Source organism: Morone saxatilis, unplaced genomic scaffold (genome assembly GCF_004916995.1).
Source record: "Morone saxatilis isolate NCDOM2014 unplaced genomic scaffold, NCSU_SB_2.0 Contig1, whole genome shotgun sequence".
Taxonomy (NCBI): Eukaryota; Metazoa; Chordata; class Actinopteri; family Moronidae; genus Morone; species Morone saxatilis.
In genome coordinates, this window is record NW_023339651.1 from 3,125,307 (window position 1) to 3,143,609 (window position 18,303).

The 18,303-nt window shown below is 40.3% G+C and overlaps 1 protein-coding gene across 1 annotated transcript in view; it reads right to left on the minus strand.

Annotated features, from left to right (window-relative positions):
- Positions 1 to 9,638: 9,638 nt before the first annotated feature.
- Positions 9,639 to 18,303, minus strand: part of tbkbp1 (TBK1 binding protein 1) — a 56,383-nt gene continuing 47,718 nt past the window's right edge. The window contains exons 9-10 of the mRNA XM_035658155.1: positions 15,330 to 16,117; positions 9,639 to 14,261 (exon numbers count right to left, since the gene is read on the minus strand). Of these exons, the coding sequence (XP_035514048.1) occupies positions 14,133 to 14,261; positions 15,330 to 16,117 (917 nt within the window). The 3' untranslated portion in view covers positions 9,639 to 14,132. The remainder of the gene's footprint in view (positions 14,262 to 15,329; positions 16,118 to 18,303) is intronic.

Genomic DNA, 18,303 nt, shown 5'->3' on the forward strand with positions numbered 1-18,303 from the left:
GGCACATTTAGTAGGAGCTGTGTCTGCTACTGTGAGGTCTCCACGGCAATGAAAATAACCACACCAGCTTGTGCAAATGCGAATCATTTCTGCCTTCAATTGGAGAAAAATCCACACAATTATTCAGTGGATTATTCAGCCATTGTTCTCCGAGGCGTATGCCATTGTGTGCTTTGTGTACTATTGTACTACATGTGCAAGCTCACTATTGTGATTTCCTGCACAAAGCTGTGGAGTATCTATCACTGATGGCAGGGAATAAATAATTTCAACATACAGTAGCAATGTGCTGCATGCGAGAACAGGAAGCTGCCCTCCCAGCAGTCAAACATCCATGCTGTCCTCCTCGCCTATTGCGCTGCAGCTCAATACTGTATCGACAAGTCGTGCATTCAGCCGCATTCTGCCAGAATTCCACTGCACCACCTCCTTCCTCCTCCCCTGGCCTCAGCCCTCACCCCTACCATTCCCCTGTAAGGCTGGTAGGCCCCCCTTCCTCCTTTTCCGTCTCTCACAGGCTCCCCCACCTCCTGCTCAGGCTCCTGGGTAGAGTGGGGATCAATGGGGGAAGCGTATGGTGGTGGTGGAAGAGGAGGTGGTGGGGGTGGTTGTTGGGGATGTGTGATGTGTTGTGACAGCGGGAGCCAGAGCTGGCGGGCGGTCACCATGCGGCACCATATTGCCGGGCTCCCCGGGGATGAGGGATCAGCATGCCAGCCTTGCCAAGAAGTGCTAATAGGCGCAACACGTCTTGCTTTCACACATTAAGGCAAGCGAAGGGTGACAGATCAGAGCTGTGATACTGCCGCCTGTAAGGAGAAAAAAAAGGGGCCACACCACCCGTTTGCCATGCAGTGCAGCCTAATGATGAAAACTCCCCGAGTCGAGCAATATGCCCAACAATCACTGAGTTTATGTGTTTTCAGACAGACATATCTCCATCTCTCTCCTGTCACAGAGTTGAGACCAGTGCAGCCTCACTCTTCACCAGAGTGATGCTCAATTCCATATTGTAACTGACAATAAAGCTACAAGTGTTGAAACAGGATCAACACTTTTGGAAGAAGACATCTACGTTCTCACCCAAAGCAGCCGAGGTCAAGTGTGCTGCTCCAGGCTGCAACACCTTTGTCACATCTGTTACCAGAACCCACAGCTTGGATGTAGTCTGCTGAGCTGAATGTTTCACTGTGGAAAGGAAATGAGAGCTTCTGTGCACTCACTCCTGTTACTTCCACCTTAGGGGCCATATGGTTGATTTGGCAGATTCTCAAGCACCTGCCTCCATTTGTTTGCCTCAAAGATTATTTGGAACTGTTTGCATGTTTAAATAGCGGAAAAACAGGTCTGAGTCCAGTTTACTGCTTCAGAGAGCTAGAGCAGAGTTTCTATAATTAATAACCATAAATGGCAATACCAGATCCCCTTTTACTAGTCTGGTGTAGCAGCTACACATTTTGACAAATAAACGCAGTTCTCAATTAGACACCTGGTCTGGTTTTTATAGAAGTTCTTTGGATGTATGAAACCTCAACCCACCAGGTCGCCAACTTGAGCTGCTTAGACCGCCTACACAAATATAAATGTTTTAACTTTTCTCCATATGGACATGCTACTCATCGTAACATCAGTTAGATTTTACACAATTCAATTGTTGAATTGATGAAAACAAGATGGCGCCCCAAATGGCCGCCTCGGTTTGTTGGTGCGCATTGTTTTTTCTTGTTTTGTTTGTATGCATTACATTAATGCATTTCCATTTTTTGTGATTCTTATGTGCCAATGCACCAAGGCAAATTCCTCGTATGTGCAAACTTACTTGGCAATAAACCTGATTCTGATTCCGATTTTTTCATTTTACGGAAACCATGTTAACCAAAGTATAATTCATTCAGATTTACCAGATTTAAATAGCACAATCAGATCATGCACTGGTATTAAAAACATAAAGCTGCTGCCAGTGATGTTGGATCAGTACTTCCAGTTTTGGAAGCTTTGCACATTTAGCTGACAGCGGATATAAACAAGAATACTTGGAACAAAATGAGCTCAATCTACAGTTTTTAAAATTATATGGACAGGGTTCCTTTCATGTACTTTTGGTCTGGTTCAGTTTTCATGAACTGTTTGTTCCAGTTAAAGGAAATCTTTAATGCTACAGCATCCAATGATGTCCATTATGATATACAAAGCAAGGTCCAGAGTGCGCTTTCCTGTTTGTTGTGGAAGAACTTGACCGACCTCAACCCCCGTCCACCTTTGGGAAGAACTGGAGGGCGCTCACCAGGAATCCCCACTCCAGATCACATCTATCCAAATCTTCTGACGAGATCACATGAGAATCCAACTTGCCAGGCTTCAAGTGATGCATTTGTGTGCGAACCACAGTGGTTTAGACGAATCAGCATCCTTCGAGGAAGTACTGAGGTGGGTGCATAGAGGTTAGCGGTGACACTGCTAGCATCAGTTATATCTAACCAAGTCTCACCCAAAGAGAAGTCTTTTGCAATTGCAAAAGCAAGCACTTTAAATGGATGCAGTAGTATTATGTTGTAGCCTTATGTGGCTGCCAGTCGCTGCGCTCTCACTCAATACACTTGCTGTAATTTTTATCATTTTGACACAAAAACATCGGAAAATATGTTGAAAAATATCAAATAAGTTATATCAAAGTTAGACTTTTATGCTCATGGTTTGGGCATGACACACTGAATAATCACATATGTAATGTATGGGTATCCACATAATTTTGACCATAGATTAAATTAATACCTAAATATTTTGTTGTGTTCTACCTGGAAACCTTTTTTCAACCTTTACAATCATTTTAATGAAGCTCTGAAATATCCTCTTTTAGCCAGAGTGATCTCAGCTGGTAGGACAATAACCAAACCTGCTTTTAAAAAGGTCATTTCTTCCATGTCAGTGGGACAAAAATGAACTCCCTACTCTGTGTCAGGCATCTGAGAGCCATTTCATGTAGGTGGATACCCTGGCGAAGACCCTTGTGATACGTCAGTAGCTGCCTGTTCTTGATCAAATATTAAAGTAGAAAGCTGTGCTGACAGTAAAAACTGACAGCTCATTGAAAAGCTTCATCCTAATACTGAGTGTAGTTACCTTCTAACATCCATAATGGATAATGTGTTATGGATAAGAACATGCTAATATGAATGTTTGCACTGTATTGAGACACTGCATGTAGCTAAATATTTCATTCAGGATTCCAGAGGATGTCATTGGCTTTACAGCACAACGCTAATGCAAAATGAGGCAATTATGCATGAAAATGAAATAAATCATTAATGGAGACGGCGGCTCACCTCTGTATCACCCCTGATGTTATGAGGAGGCCAATCTGTGTGGTCCTGGGGAGGTCACATGAAAAAATGAAGGAAAAAAATGAAAGTTTCAGCTCTTTTCAGTCATATCCTACAACTTGGGGTACACAGATGAACACATAGGGTCTAAAGAATGGTTGTACCTATGTAGAAAGGTTACTTACAAACAGATACATTAACAAGTTTTCCTAATGCCAGTGCTTTATTATAATACACTATATGGACAAATGTATGTGGACAACCCTGTACTCATCTGAAGTTGTAAGCAGTATTTCACAAGAAAATTCACAACAAATTAGAGCAAAATAATCTTATTTTGTACAACAGAAGTATTGTTATTCCCTTTTCATCATCAAGTGACCCTTCACATTTTATCATGTGATGCTTTTGTGGGGTCCCTACCCCCAGGTTAGGAACCACTGTGTGATTCCAGATTGGTGGCAACAGCTTATGTCATGACATCAATGCCCTCGACCCCATCCAGCACAATTGGGATGAACTAGAACACTGTGAGCCAGACAACCCTAAAAGACAAGACATTAAACCATTCTATAAATTGTTTTTACGTCGTTTTCATAATTTTCTTGCTTTAATAGATTTGCATAGCGATTACTGTATGGTTATACAGCAGCTAAATGCACACGGTTTGGATTGAGACACTAACAGTCACATATAGGTGTAATGTTAGGGTGTCTACATACCTTTGGCCATAGACAGTACAGTACTTATAACATACTCACTGTCCAATATAAGAAAGATCCTGTAAGCTTATTGACTTCTTCTGACTCACATATTCAAGCTGAGTGTGACTCTCATCTTCTTCTCTGATGGTAAAGAGTAAAACAATTAAGCACAAACCACTGTGTTGTCTCTTTAGCACCATTCACTAAACCTACCTACTGGGCATAACATACTGTAAGTTAATGTTTCTCACTGTCTCTTTGTTATTCCACCATAACACCTTGACAAATAAACTTGACTGGCAATATTTTTCAGCGGTCTGTCAACCCCTCCATTCATCCATCCACCCGCCCCTACCTCCTCCCTTCCCCTCATTGACGCCTACAGTCCCTGGGGCCATGCTATGCTTGCTGAAGCGCTGTGTTGTGAGCGAGTGCTCTGCCTGCCTGCCATCAATATGGGTGAGTTACAGAGGTCGCTGGTTCAAACGCAGTTCACCGCTTCACGCCGATACTAGCTGTGCCTCTACCCGTGCAGATTACGTGTATTGGAGTGTCAGAGCGTATAAATGTGTGTGTGGGATTGTGTGCAATGGGATGGATACTTGTAATGCACATGTGTGGGGATCTGGCTGTGTGGTGGTGTGTGTTTTGTCTTTGTTCTTGCATGAATACGTGTGTTTGTGTGTCATCTTGCTGTGTGTATTATTTTGGCTTGCGTGTTTACTCACTCACCGCAGCACTGAGGGTTTCGATCTCTGGCCCGGGCCTTCTGCCAGCCGACATAATGAACATGTTGTCAGTGAGGCATGTGGGACACCAGCACTGATTCCTACTAGAACAGCAGGTGATGAATCTGTGTCTGATCAGCTGGATCACTGTATATAGCTGTCACTGAAAGGCAAATGTCACCAACAATCAATACCATGGTCGTAGTCATACTTGCTTGATCTTTCACTGAGTATCTTTTTGCACATCCATGTGACACGTCCTGACCTCTGAGACTACATCCACTAACCTGGTTCAATTTGAAAATGTCATCTACTGTACATGTGACTACGATGTGCGTACACAGTAGTGTTTCCAAGTTGTATTTGTAAAGACCTCCATTCACACTGAAATAAACAAATAAGAATTAAATAATAAGAAAAAAGCTAAATTTCTTCTTTTCCTATATCGGTCTGTTTTCACTTACGCTGTTAATACAGATACATTCGCAGTTATTTTTCAGTTGTTAGGAAACTGAACCAGTATACAATAGTCATTTAATTGGGGATCTTAAATACTACCTGTTAACCTGTGCTTAAATAACAGCTATAGTTAGAATAAGTGATCACATGTGTTAGCCCACAACTGTGTTTTCACAAAGCCAGTGTTTTTAAATGTGTTTGCTCTGGAGACTGTTTTATAAAAGCTTAATGTTTAGGTGTCGAAAATGCCGACTTAGTTCTTACAGCGAGCTTAGTGTGGACGGAATTTAAGAGGAGATGAAAAAGAACTCAACTGTCAATGAAATCTACATTACTGCTAATGTAAGGACGTTTTTGGACATAAGGACAACTTTTGAAGTTATTGAACATTATTTCTAAGCAAAGCCATTTTTAGAAGTCAGGACACCTTTGGAAAGTGAGGACATCTTTAAAACAATTACAAAACATTTGAAAATGTGGCCTTTTTTTGGAAAGTAAGGGCATTTTTTGAAGGTTAGGTCATTGTTTCAAAAGTAAGGACACAAAAATTAGGACATTTTGCATTATAAGGATATCTTTTCAAAAGTGAGGACATAATACTTTGAAAATTAAGTCACTTTTGGAAAGAGGACATTTTTGGAAGTCAGGACACCTTTGGAAAGTAAGGACATCTTTAAAAAAGTGAGGAAACTTTTGAAACATGTGGACACTTTTGGACAGTAAGAACAAAAGTAAGGGCATCGTTTTGAAAGTAACACTTTAAAAGTAAAGTCACTTCTGGACAGAGAGCTCATTTTTGAAGGTGATGAAATCTGTAAATGTAGATGTTTTCTGTGTGCGTGTGTGTGTGTGTTAAATTATGTGTGTATCATATTTTACCATAACAAGAAGGGAACAATAAATATCAGTTAGAGCTGGAATTCACACCTTAGTTTGAGCATTTAAGTCAAATCTTTAGCAACAGTTCACTTCCACATGGCCTCTGCTTTTTTTCTTTTCTTACCACTTATATGTGAATTCAGTGAGTTTGCACAATTTAATTCTATCTTCTTCAGCACCTTGAACACAGCCAGTAAAGTTTGTTCCTTCTTTTGTTTTACAATAACTGTTGTCACAATATGTAAATAAGACCTGGGCAGAGCAGTATGTGTGTAGTGAAGTTCTGTGGTTTATGTGGTTTATGTGGCCATCTAGTGGGCTGTTGAAACATTTCCCAAACTAAACATGGGATATAAAATTAAATTATTTACCTGTAAGTTAGGGAAAACTTGAAAGTGCTTATTTACGCCGCTTCTGTACTGATGACATGCAATGGCTTCATGCCCAAGAAGAGACTTTTTTTTTTAGAGCTGCAAAACCCCAAGGAGAATGTTTTCTACTTCCTGTATAAAGCAAAACACTCAAAATAACCATACATATACATATAATAACATCAATACACATATAAAGTTCCCCCAACAACAGCTATATACATTAATTCAATGTGTAGCACAATTCAAGTTAGACTTACTGTGTATGTTTACTGTAAGACTAATGTAATGAACAGGGCTTCAAGTTGCTTTGAGCTCTTTAATTATTAGACAAACACAGATCTGTCTGTGATATCACGACTTTCTTATTAGATTTTCATCCGTTACAAGCAGCGAGGAATTGTTTTTATATCGTTTATTTCCTGAACTCAATAGTTTATAAAGGTCAACATTATAAAGAACCGTCTAGAAGGTCCTGTTGTAACCTTAGTATTAGTTACAAATGTCAACAGTGTGTAAACACTGATGGACTTCAACACATAAAGGGAACTCACCAGCGTCACACCTGCTTTTCCCGCAAATAACATAAAATTAGAAAACAGTGTGACTTTTTTTTCAGTATGAGCCTCACTAGTTATTCCTGTAAAAGAATGTAAAGTATATATAAGGAAAACTAATTGGATGCATTGCACATTTTTGTTATTTCATGTTATACATATTAATTGTATTAATATTCTTATTTATATGAGTAGTTATTGCAAGTGAGCAACATGTTTAAGCATTATCCTTTCTCATGGAAATTATACTGATAACATACAATAGTTAAAATGTAACCTTGAATAAGCAAAACGTTAACAATGAACCACAGTTTACTGAACAGTAATCTTATTTCCAAAGGCAACAGACAAGAAGTGATGTGAGGATTACTGGAAATAGAGAAATGACAAAAAAAACTGTGACTTCTAAGAATTGTGTGTTTGGACGTGTGTGTATGTGTGTATACAGAGTCACACATGCCTGCTGGTTACAGTATCTAAGCAGTGTGTGTGTTTGAAAGTACAGAGGAGTTGTTGTTTTTGATCAGTGAGCAGAATGTGATGCTTTTCATCACCTATTGACTGAATTTATGTGTGTTTTTTTTAGTTCTCACTACAGGCTTTTACTGCTGCTTCTCATAAGTCTGCAAGGCCTGTGGTTTTGTGGCCCGGATGGGTGGGTGCATTTTTCTTTTTCCTGAGGTAGGCTATGTATTGAGGTTAGCGGCACAGAGTTAAGATGTAGGAAACAAACTTGGTGGCGGCTGAAGGAGGGAGGCTATGATTTGAGGTAAACAAAACAAACTTGACTTCACACAAAACGGGTCAGAGGACTTTTTTTTGTTTGTTTTTGGTCTGCTTGATAACTTTCTATGTGCACCAAAGTTTTCCTCACATTTATGACAAAAGCACTTTCTGTAAACTGGTTGATTTATTCTGACATGCTTTGTATGCAGCCAATCAACACAGTGTGAACAGATATGTGAGACGTGAATGAATGATAAAGAGAAATTGTTTGTATCCCCCTTTTATCAAAAGACACTTTTAATGATTAAATACTTTAATGTTCTACAGGTCAGTCACAGTATTTTATAAAGACCAATAAAAACATTAAAAGAATTTATACCTCGTGGACACACATTTGACTAAAGAAACCGACAAGGCTGCATTCATCATTTAAGTTTCAGTTATTAATAAGTCATCAATAAATAGTCATGGGGCTTTTCGTCTATTAAGCAGTCCATAAGATGATTATTAAGGTTATAATCTGTAAAGTCATTTTGTAAAAATGTGTCTGTTTTAATTCCATCAATCAGTATGGTGATGCAGATGAAACAGGAAAATAATATAATCGTTTATAAAAAATGAATGCACAAACAAAGCAGACACACATAGTCATCATATTTGCTGTACTTTTAACAACTCTCAGTTCACAATATTTAATAATATTAATATAATTAAGTAGCTACAAAGACAAACCAAAGTTTATATATCAACCACCTCCCTTTAACTTTAATGTGAGCTCACAAACTGACTTATTTTATTGATGCAATAACTTATTTCTGAGATCTACGAAACATAAATATTAGCTGCTAACAAATAGCAACATAGCAGCTGTTGAGGTCTCTTCCAATCTGTTTCTTGGCTGAAGTGGACCACTGACAGGATAATTGCAGCGTATCATACCTGGGCGTTATCAATGGGTGATGTGGATGTTTTCACAGCGAGCTCAGCACTCTCAGCAGCAGCGTCCGGCCTGGCTGACTGAAACTAACAACATGATTACTGCTCCTCAGGACTCTGCAGCCACAACAATTCAAACAAGTGTCCATCACAGCCTCTGTGTGTGTGAGTAGGGGTGTGTGTGTGCAAAGGGCACTGTGCATGTTGAATATAAACATAAATATATATATACATTTCGAAACCCACCCCCAATGCTGAATAGTTTTGCAGAAATATCATCTGTCAAGTGCTGAATGATTGTTAATAACTTAATATCAACATGTCATTCTATAATTGAGATGTATTTATACATTTGAGGCTTGAATTTCACTCTGGGTTATATGCATGCAATAAAAAAACCATCAAAAATGGGAGTTAACGGCAACAATTTGAAGCTCTTTATGTGATATAAAAGAAATATTAGTTTTGAAAGTTTCAACATGTGCAGTATTTAAATAAAACAGTAAGAATATAAAGCTTGTCAGGTGAAGTTGTGAAATAAAATGTTTGAAATATCACATGTGAGCACCTACTGTATTGCCAAACCAAACTTCCTTTCTTTCTGCAGAGAGATGCAGCACATACACTGATCATACTCTACATCCTCTTTCAAATAATTAAGAACACAAATTGCTGTTATTTGTTGTAGTTTGGATAATCCCAAGCAATATTTATGCTTCTAAAAACATTAAAATTGAAGACAAGTTGCCAGATTTTCACCCACATCTGTGCTTTTTAAATTCTCTTGACACAAACTGTGTAACTCCTTAAACAATTTCAAGCTTCATGTGCGTCACAAGCTCTGCAGTCAACATCAGTGAAGACAAAGAATGTGAAATGCAGCCGAGAGCAAATTACATCATGGTTTGTGCATAAAGAAGCCAGTTCATACATTATTTCAGTGCAAGTTCCAGTTTATTTATAGGGGTATTTACAGACACAGAGAGAAAGAAAAAGTGACTCTGTTGTTGCTTTCATTTTGTTTATCACACTCGTAAAGTCATTGAATGCCAGCAGTGCTGTTCCACCACACAAATGCTGTGGAGTAGCCATTACTTCTCATTAGTGTTGTGGAGAGTTCATTAGTGTTGAGGTCTCCATGCGCGCTTAATGTTACCCAGGAGAACAACCTGACTCACGTAGTTACTTATAGGAGAGTGGAGCTATACAAGAATGAACAATCAGACTGGTTTTTAAAACTCTTACTCTTTGTTGGACCTAGCCGTTTGTCTCCTGAGTAAATCTGAGTGAAATTTCATGATGAAGAAATATTTAAATTGAATCTAACGATGGCAGATTTGATCTTTCCACTGCTGTTGATCTCCTGAGTAAACCAAGGAGTCAGTTTGCTCTTAGGACACAAAAAAGTGGAAAAACAGACGAGATGGTTTCAGATTTTAAGTTTTTTAGACAAAAATTAAGATCTTAAACCTGAACTAGCAATTATCTCATCACATCTTTATGTGATGGACCTCAGCACAGCTTCTGTACGTGCAGTGTTGTAGTGTTGCTGAAATAACATGTGTGCTGCAATGTGTGAGCTCATACAGGGCGGGATTGCTCTACATTGCTGCTGCTGGCCAACAGGTTGCGGTTACTAACAACAACATCCCAGCACCATTAACCACAATGCAGCCCCCCCGCCATGAACAAAAGAAGACCTGTTAACCATGTCCTCTGTTTTTCAAAATACAGGAAATATTGTCATGAACAAAAGTAGGTTTTCTAGGGGGAAAAAAGTACATATTGTTTGTGAAAAATCTGACCTCAGCTGCAGTTAAAATCAAATTACATAGTCGTAACTTAACTTAAAGTTCCCAAATGCAGTTGAACTACTAGTTTATGATGCAACATTACACCATCAGCAGTGAAGACAAACAACTATGCACATTTGTGCTTCTTTCTTTCTTTGCTGCATGATAAATCAGACTAGAAAAATATGCATCAGCACGCTTATTGTTTCTTTATATTTTCTGAAACCTTCAGACAAACATTCATTTGTGATTTTTCTTTAAACCTAGTGTACTTGTGGTCGTACAGTCAGTCCAGATCATTTGATGTCATATGTGACTAAGGTTGAAAGTGCTCACTGTCACACATCCCACAGCTTAAAACTGATGGATCTACATAGGAGATAGGACATATCACTACATAGTGAGTAAAAGAGGAAAGGTGTGGGGTAGTACTTGTACATAACTCGAATATAATTCATATGTAGTGTGGTGGTGGCTAGGATTATATATACTGATTTACAGACACTCCAATTTGAAGTTGTTGAATAATAGAGTACATGTTGCATTAGCCTTACACACTTGCAAAATACCTGTCTGTACACAACTTTAAATATTTTTTACACAGAGTGATATAGGAACATACATACAGTAGATAATAATTGGTAGTCGATAAAGCCCTCTTCGATTGAATGGTCAAGTAACTCCGCACTGCCTTATTGTACACATAGGGATGTAGTTCTTTAAGGATAATTCCAGTTTATTGGAACATTGTAATCAACAAGTTAATTGCTTAAGTCTCTGAGCCTGGTGACATTGCTAAAAACAAGTCTAATTGGGAAGAACCACAAGCAGTCAGAGAACCCACACAAGGAATAGAATTATGCTTTTGTTTTCAGATTGCTTCGAACTTGAAACCTTTTTCTTGTGAAATTCTGAACAGTTTTTAGGGTTTCCACAGGAATTGGTTTGTGGGGGTGGTAGGTACTTTTTTTTCTGATTTCAGCCACAGGATGAAACAGAGCTCCTCTTTAAATAAACTTATAGATGCAACACAATCAACACCCGCTGGGCTGAATCAAACCAATCCTAATGCGCAATTAACTGTTTAGTTACAAGGCTCACTCCTTATACATAGCCTCTGCCTTTTTTATATTTCATAAAAGTGCAATAATTCTTCGTTTGTGGAACCTTGCTTTCACTATTTTAGAGCCACTAAAACGACAGTGACTTGGCTGAGTTCGCACCACTGACCAACAGCAAGTCATCTTCACAGCTTGAGAGAACGCCAGTACAAACTGCTCTACAAAGGGTAATTATGAGACAGTGTGAACTTAATGTTAGTTAGTGACACAGCTAAGCTAACTAATGGCTTTAATTTCACTCTTCAATAACCTTTTGTTGAACAAAATGTTGTTCAAAGTAAACAGCACTCTGTGGAGAAAATGGAAAGGCTCACAGAATTATTGTGACTGACTGGTTGGCATGTTAGCAGTTAGCACGTCAGTAACAGCAGTTCAGCAACTTGTCCGACTTCTATTTTTAGCAATACTGGGGCTTTCCCGGATCTCAGCAATTAACCAGGTGACTATGATGTTATCGTGACCAACAAAACCAGTGTCCAAACCTGCTAGAACAAGGTCTAGGTCCAGGAGGTAATAAACCAGTTACTCTTTAATCTGATAATTTAATCCCCCCACTGAAAAATTCTCTTTAAACCTTCCTTGTAAAGCCATAGCCTGGAGCAAAGCCTCCAGAGCTTGTAGAGACTCAGTGTGTTGCTCAAGAGTACTTCAGGTGGGCAAACAAGGATTTGAAACCTATGTTGAAACCTACATCATCCTGCTGCCACAACCGCTGTCCTACAATATGTGCTCTAATCTACCGCATTTCATCTCTTCAATAACTTCCAGTCAATTTAAATGCATGGGTAGGTGTGTAGGGACATCCCCATATTAGAAACTGCACATGGAACTGAAAGCCTCAGAGTAGCTGACATCAGTGTAACTTTGTTGTTTTTCTTTTTTTTTCTCAAAAAAGAAGTTCACGTCCCACAAGCAGATCTCGCATTAAGATTCCACTTGTGATAAAAACTAAACCCATGTATCAAAAGAAGAGTATTGTCATTGCTGAAACCCTGCAGAGATAACTTTGCTGATTGGAGATGATGTTTCTGGTATCAGATCTCCGAGATAGAAATACAGTACACTAAAAAGCCTGCCACTTTTTCCTCGAAGCAGGTCAGAAGTCTTTATCTCATGCAGCCAGCTGTGTGTGTTCTTTTTTTTGTTTTTGTTTTTTTTGTTGGGTGGTCTGGGCAGTCGTGACATCAAACTGTTTTGAAGGTCAGATCTTTAGGAAGACCGATGAGAATCCCAGTTGATAATTTAAAGTCTTTGTACAGAAAAGTATCCCATGTGGTGGGATTTGGATCTTCAACTCCTCTATATACAGCAGTGTGCAAGCACATGGGAACGACACCAACATGAGACATGTGGTGCATTAACATTTGCAAAAATATATCTTCATATTTTTTTGCCTTACAGATTGACAATATAAATAGTAAATTATACATGGAAAATATATATGGGGACTGAAAACATATACATTGTATAGGCTATGCTAACTTAAAGTGCTAAGATACTTTAGATTTTTTTTTTTTTTTTTAACAGGCCGCAAGCATAAAGGTATATTCTGACAAAATGTTTCCCTAGTAGAGAAGACACATCAGTGCCCCGCCCTGCAGGGCATCATCTTAACTCTGTTTGGGTAAAACCGCCTTGATCCAAACATACTTTCACATTCATGTTCCCCAGCTTGTCAGTTGGTTTCAGTAGTTGAAATGTGAGACTGGAATGTTTAATACTTTCTTAACTGCCATAGAAAAACAAAAAAAGTGAACTGGCATCAAACCCTGATTGACAGAAAATCAGTCAAAATTCCTTCACAGTGTCAGCATCAAAAACTTCACATCTACAATCAAATGACTAATCATCATCCCACATGACTTTGTATATCTGTCAGATCATTTCAATAAGCCAACTTCTACCAGATCACTGTCCTTGGCACTTACTGCACAGAATCCTCTGCAAGAGATACTGTAGGTGTGTGAGATAGAAAATGTCCAAGCAGGTGTAAAGTAATTAAAGCTAAGTGGTGAGAATAGTCTGTTAAAAAAAGGACGCCTCAGATCTCCCTGATCATTACTGTTGAAACACTAAACTAACTTTTTGACATGCAGAGCCCCTGAACCTTCAAGCCTGCCTCTCATACCTCTTCTTTGGCTTACTTTGCTAAATCAATGTATACTACACTGTGAAGCGAAAAACAACACAACACCTGAAACTGCCTGAAACCACACAACAAGACTCATAACAAAACAGCAGCAACCAGAGCCAGTGATTATACAGGCAGAGCTGTCTTAAGGGCGATCAGTAAAGGACTGCATGTGGACTCACAAATCCAACACAGACCCGTGTTTAAGTACTTCCATATATACCAGGCCCCTGCGCCCATTTTGCGTCCCTACCTATAGATTACCGCACACAGCTAACTGGTTCGCACCGCAAAATAGGTCGCCTGTGATTCTACATTCGACTTTCCATTTGGCTGGGTCTGCCAATCTCTTACATAATCTATAAGAAGAGGCCGCAGAGATATGTGCGGGCTGGTTGCCATGGCAATCAGATCTTGCTGTTCTCCAGGTGGGAGTCGATGTGCTTGATGAGGGCATCGTCAGGGTAACCGACAGGGAATATCAGCTGGCAGAGAGGGCAGCTCCGCATGTCACTCTCCTCGGTCTCCATCCAGAGCTGCAGAGCAACACACACACACACACACACACACACACAATTAGACATAAGGATAAATCACATGCGGTCCTCAACTTACTTACTCCACAGGATTGTGTTAGTCATTCTGTGGAAGGCAACAAAATTACATCACTACTTGATGAGTTATCACTTCAGACTTACACAACAGGGTTTTGGCATGAGATAAACCGACCAGTAGTAAATCCAGGTGGAAACCTTCCTTTGCTTTATTTCCGAGAGTAAGAAGAGGAGATTAATATCCGTAATATTTCATGCATGTGTGTTAAGCACAGTGCTTATTTAACAACAACCAAGTATGTCATTTGGAATTGCCCTCCAGAACGACACATATAAGCGATCTGATCTGCCACCCCTCCATAGGACAATGCCATCTGTCAGTGCCTTCCAAAACTGTTGAAATCCTTGTTAGAAAAAATTTAATTTTTAACCTGACAAAGCTTAAAGTTAAGGTTTGTTTTAGGTTTAAAAAAACAACATCTTTAAAATGAGGTAAAGATCCTTTTGGTTAAAGTAAGTACTTCCTGGTAGCTCAGGCTGAGGCTGAGTCCTTGCTGCAGTGGCCATGTGTTCGACTCCAACCTGTGACCTGTGCGTGCCCCCCTGTGGTGTGTGTAATTCCCTCTCTTTCCCCCCATTTCCTGTCACTGTTGAGCTGCCACTGACAATTAAAGGCAATAAAAGGCCAATAAATAAATAAGTGCTTCATTAAGGTTAGGGAACCTTCATCAATTTGGTACTTAATGCACAACACATCAGATTGATATCACACTTCTCATCTTACTCTCAGAATAAACCACTACTTTAAAGGAACTAAGAAAAAAAAGACTGATACCTTTTGATGATTGTGACATTCAGTGTGAAAAAGCAGCATTCAATGCAAATAGTCTCAAGGGTTAAATACAAATTATTTCCTGTGAACCAACTCAGTAACTAGTGACACAGGACACTGTGCATTTTCATTGCTGCAACTTCATGGTTTTAAAATCACTCAAACGCGTAACTTAAACTCTTTTACACAGATGAAATCAAGTTTTACACTTAACTCACATTGATTGAAGGCCAGGACTGAGCATGTTCTGCTGACATGTACCCCGGCTGTGGGTGGCAGCTGAGGGTGTTAGACCTCTGAGGGATGGGGAAGGCTGAGCAGGACGCTGGGCCTCTCATGACGCCACTGGGCACCGCAGCAGAGAGCACGCCCAGCGTCCGTGGTGGGCTGATGGGATGTGGGCAGGTCCACTCCTCCTCATCTTCAGAGGACTGTGGTGGCTGGGGGGCCGGTGTGGAGGGAGGAGGGGGCTCAAAATGCAGGTGGGCCACCTCAGACAGTGGGAACGGCATCTCTCTTGAGTGGCGCATAGAACTCTCCCCAAGACCCCCGTCTCCTCCTCCACCACCTTGATGGGGAGACGGGGAGACTCTGTGCTGCAGTCCACCATGAGGATTGCCCACATGTTGGGGCTGCTGTTTTGCGTAGCTATCAATGTAGGGCCGGGGCTTAGGCAGTGTTGAGACAGGGTCCAGTGAGAAGCGGGGTGGGCACTGGTAAGCCGAGGGGTCGGCAACCTCAGAGTAACTGCGACGGCCCTGGAAGCTGGCCCTCAGGTGCTGGCTGGGTGGCCGGCAGGAGTAAGAGGCCGGTCCGTCATTGACGTCCAACAGGGGTGAGCGGCGGTGCATGTCTGGGGAAAGGCGCTGCAGCACCGGGGAGCGTCTCTGTTGGATTGGAGAATGGTGTTGTGGAGGCGGGACTGGAGAATGGCGCTGTGAGATGGGCGAGTGGCGCTGAGGTACTGGAGAGTGGCGCTGGTGGTGGATGGGAGAGTGACGCTGGACTGAGGGAACAAAACAAGCACATAAAAACACATTTGAAAAGTTTGGTAACTTGTTACTACACTATATGGCCAATAGTATGTGTACACCCTTGTGCATATACCTTTGGGTTTCTACTTTTGGTTTAGGGTTGACTTACTTACTACTTACTAGGCCTTACTTTAATCATTCTTTATGTGTTTGTTTCCTTTCCTGTTTTAGCATGCTTGCATGCACAAAGCCAGGTCCACAAAGAAATGGTTTCACCAGTTTGGTGTGGAAAAACTTCTTTGGCCTGCAGGGATCCCTGACCTCAACCCCATCCAACACCTGCAAGCCAGGCCTTTTCACCAACATTAGTGTTGGACCTCACTAATGCTCTTGTGTCTGAATGGGAGCAAATCCCTGCAGCCAGTTTCAACATCTTGTGGAAATTCTACCCAGAGGAGTAGAAGCTGTTAAAGCTGCAGATTAATGCCCATGGTATTGGAATGAGATGTTCAACATTAGTCCATTAGTGTAACGTCTATATGTCCACAGACTTTTAGCCATTTAGTGTAATAAGAAGGGAGCCCTGTTTACACATGCGTCTTGGGTGATCCAATCACAAGTGGGACAGCTCTATATACACGTGTCAATGCACTCAAGACGCATTGAGATCCGATCATTCAGACCACATTTGGAGCTGTGTGTATGCAAATGTATCCTGGACCACATTGAAGGACCGCATACTTAACTGACGTCCTCTGCATAAGCGTAAGTCTGTACTTATTTGCCTGCCAATGGAGTCATATAGTTTGAAACTACACATAGAATCCATAGCAACAGGCAAAAAGGATTTGCATGGACAGAGGACAAACGTAACACAATGTCTGATTTCCATTTGGGCCGGAGAGTCAGTACAATGGAAACTGCATGATTCATATCACAACCCACAAATGACGTACGTGTTTATGGGCATATAGAGTGGGGAAGTGTAATCTGATCACAAGTGGTCATGTGAGATGTAGTGAAATGCTAGGTATAACCAAGGCTGGCACCACAACATTCACACAAATCTAGCTGTCGACATTTCCGGTAGAGACAGATTGTTCTCATTGCTTGGCCCTGAAATTGCTAAAATGTAGTTTATTGGAAGACGTTCATGGCAGGTTTTACAATGTTTGGCATTAAAATTGCTAATATGTTTTTTTATTGTGAGACGTTCATAGCAGGTTTTTACAAAAATAGGTTTCCTACAGGCGCTGTACCAGGATGTTCACTTAATAGAAATGCACATTATTTTCCTCTATGTATTCATAAAAAAGATTTGTATCTTCACAAGTACAGTACAGTTTCGTGTAATTGCGAGATATGTTGATGAGTCAGTCACCCCTGCAGTCACCACTTCAGCTCCACTTCCCATATAAAAGAGGAAACATCATTTATGGCCAGTTGGTTTAGGTGTTAAAAGGGAGGGGGTGTTTGTGCTCTAAAGCACTCTCTGAACCTCAGAATGAAGAGGAAACTCTCAAATGGGGCTATTCAGCTCATGCTTACTCTTACAGTGTAACACCCAAGAAAAGTTTTATGGCTACACACAAATTCCCACTTCGCTGATAATTTCAATAATTCGTTTCGTTGTTAAAAATAAAAGAGGCAATCATATTACTTGAACGATCTTTTAACTAATTATGCAGAGGTGCCATTCAAGTCGCATTTTCTAAATTAATGTGACACTACATCACCATCGGGAAACGTCTAATGCAGTCGGGGTTTTTCTCTGAGAATGAATCTCATAGCTGGATAAAAATGTGTTAATCGATTTACGCAACATCGTTTTCCAGTTTTTGCTATCTACAGCTCACTAAAGGCAAAGCATGAGGTGCCTTTGGGTTTGTGGTAGGTAGTAGATGCACAGTTGTGAGACATTAGCTATGTGTGTGACTGCATGTGCAGGAAGAGAAAGGTGTTGCTACTGTTTAGCATTCGAAAGTTGTACTCATTATCATCAACATATCTGTTATTTAGCAAGAAAACTGAAGCAACAAATCACAACCAGAAGTTCTTTTATGGAATTAGAGTGGCACAGGCCATTGTTTAGAGGCATACAGTATAACACTTATAGAGTGGTTAAAATTTTCTCTACCTTTCCCAACTACATTTTGAATACAGTAGCTACTGTATATACTGTTACAGTTGGTATTGCTACTTTTATTCAAGTAAAGCA